Source organism: Elephantulus edwardii, unplaced genomic scaffold (assembly GCF_000299155.1).
Source record: "Elephantulus edwardii isolate Elephantulus edwardi_28Jun2011 unplaced genomic scaffold, EleEdw1.0 scaffold00208, whole genome shotgun sequence".
Taxonomy (NCBI): Eukaryota; Metazoa; Chordata; class Mammalia; order Macroscelidea; family Macroscelididae; genus Elephantulus; species Elephantulus edwardii.
Window position 1 is genome coordinate 659,000 of NW_006399958.1, and position 2,413 is coordinate 661,412.

The following is a 2,413-nucleotide window of genomic DNA, read 5'->3' on the forward strand; positions in this document are numbered from 1 at the left end:
TCTCGGGGTCTTTGTCGGGCAGAGGGTGGAGGTCTCCGGGTCTTTGTCGGGCAGAGGGCGGAGGTCTCCGGGTCTTTGTCGGGCAGACGGCGGAGGTCTCGGGGTCTTTGTCCGGCAGAGCCCCAGTGGGTTTGGAAGGGGCCGCGGAGATGTCTCTGACTCACCCTGTGAGCAGCACAGTGGCACACGGCCCGGCCTGGCCCGGCCTCACTGACCCGGAGTCTCCGGAGTGGGTTCCGACCTCCAGCCTTCCAGGGGCACCACCAAGGCCCCTCCTTCCCTCTCATCCCCGGTCACCCTCCTGGCCGCCTGGTCATTCCAGCTCGGCAGTGGCCACAGGACAGGGATAGACTGCGAGGTCCCCTGGGCTGTCGTCAGTGCAGAGGGGGCTCTGGTGGCGTAGGCCGGGCAGAGGGGGTGCTGAGCTGTTAGCCCAGAGGCTGCACGTCCACCGCAGCTCCACGGGAGGGAGATGGCCAGTCTTGTCCTAAAAGGATTCACGGCCGCAGAAAGCCGGTGGGGTGGTCAGCTGTGAGTCAGAACCAGACTGAAGGCGGTGAGGGAGTAATCGTGACAGGGCGGCCACAGCGTTCTCCCTAGAGCGGCTGGTAGGTGCCACCGGTGAACGTTTTGGTCAGCAGCTGAGCGTGGACTGAAAGCGGAGATGCCATCAGATGGACACCCCCATGTAGTGACCTCAGGCCACACGGGACTCTGCCCGGCTGTGCGCCGCCCTCATGGTCCCCCGTGCAGAGCCCTCGGTTGGCGGCCAGTGTCGGCCCGTCCAAGTGAGGGTCTTCCCTCCGTCCGAGTGAGGGTCTTCCTTCGTTTCACTGACCATCCGCTTTCCAGGCGTGATGTCCTTCTCCAGGCCTGTCCTGTCCTCTCCTGATAACAGGCCTACAGTGAGATGAGGCGCCGCCCCCCTTGTTTCTGAGGAGCGCTCTGGCTCTCCTTTATCTGGCACAGATTGGTTGGCTTTTTGGCAGTTCATGGTCCACGGTCCAGGCGTGGTGGCGTTGCTGTCCCTGCCATTGCGTCAAAACTGACTCTTAGCTGACCCTCCAGCAAATTTTCAGAGGCTAAAAATTGCATGGGAGGAGACTGTCCGTCTTTCTCCCACAGAGATTTGAACCACCTGCCTTTGGGGTGGTAGCACACCTCCTTTCCTCTGAGCCACCAGAGCTCCCTGCGGTGGGGGTGTAGGAATTAGGCTTTAGGACCCGCGGCACCAGCTAGCCAGCGCCCCTCTGCTTAGCGTGGCCTGCCTTCCCCACCACCCCGTTCTCTTCTTGCCCTGTGGGCCCTGCCCGGCCCCCGCTGACCCGGCCTCCTGTTCTCCAGGTTCGTGGTGCTCCCCATGCTGGGGAGAAGCCTCCAGTCGGCCCTGGACGACTGTCCGAAGCACGTCCTGTCCGAGAGGTCCACGTTCCAGATGGCCTGCCGACTGGTAAGTGCCCCTGCCGGCTGGGAGAGAGAGACACACACACACACACACACACACACACGGTTATGAGGCTGTGCGTCTTTCCCGATGCAGGGACCCCAGCTTTATCCGGACTGCTGACATTTTAGTTGGCATTCCAGTGCTTAACGCACCGTGGGACCAGCATCCTCACCGTTTGGGACACTCAGAGGCTGACTTGAGGGCGCCAGCTCATGGGAACGCTTTATCTTTCTGTTGTGGACTTTTCACGAAGGTCTCTCACTCTGTCTCTTTTTAATTTGAGTGAAGGCTTACAGATCACGTTGATGTTTTTCATTCGGTAATTTCTGGACTGTTTTATACCATTAATTATACTGAGTAATGAATGAGTTATAACGTGTGGTCAACCCCTTATCTCTTGCCTTTTGCTTCTCCCAGGGACCGTGTCTCTTCTCAGTTTCTGTGCCCCAGTTTCTGAGTGGTCTTCATGTGTCGTGAGACTTCCCCTGTGTTTGTGCCTCCTGCTTGGTCCTGCGGTTGGAGCTGTCGAGCTCCGTCCGCTTGTGCTGCCCCGTAGGGTTTCCTAGGCTCACCTGTTCCTACAGGGCCACCCTGTGGATTTGAACCATGAACCTTTCAGTTAGCCCTCTAGTGCTTCTGGACGTGTCACCAGTTTCCCTCCCAGTTCTAGGCAGTGGGCGTTCCTGTCCCGGCCTTTGCAGCCGGCCGTCTTGGAGTTCCTTTTGTTGCTCATGGGTTGTCGTCACCCTCTACCCCCGCAGCTGGACGCCCTGGAGTTCCTCCATGAGAACGAATACGTTCACGGCAACGTGACCGCGGAGAATATCTTTGTGAAGCCAGACGACCTGAGCCAGGTAAGCGGCAGGTGCTCCTCGCCTTGGGCCCCTCTGGACTCAGACTGCCACCTGTCTTAGTTCATGGTGCTGCTGCTGTGACAGATGTGTCCCAAGGGAGCGTGTCGCAGTT

At 59.3% G+C, this 2,413-nt stretch overlaps 1 protein-coding gene across 1 annotated transcript in view; it reads left to right on the top strand.

Annotated features, from left to right (window-relative positions):
* Positions 1-2,413, top strand: part of VRK3 (vaccinia related kinase 3) — a 24,440-nt gene that overhangs the window by 14,922 nt on the left and 7,105 nt on the right. The window contains exons 7-8 of the mRNA XM_006897338.1: positions 1,345-1,450; positions 2,209-2,301. Coding sequence (XP_006897400.1) covers positions 1,345-1,450; positions 2,209-2,301 — 199 coding nt within the window. The remainder of the gene's footprint in view (positions 1-1,344; positions 1,451-2,208; positions 2,302-2,413) is intronic.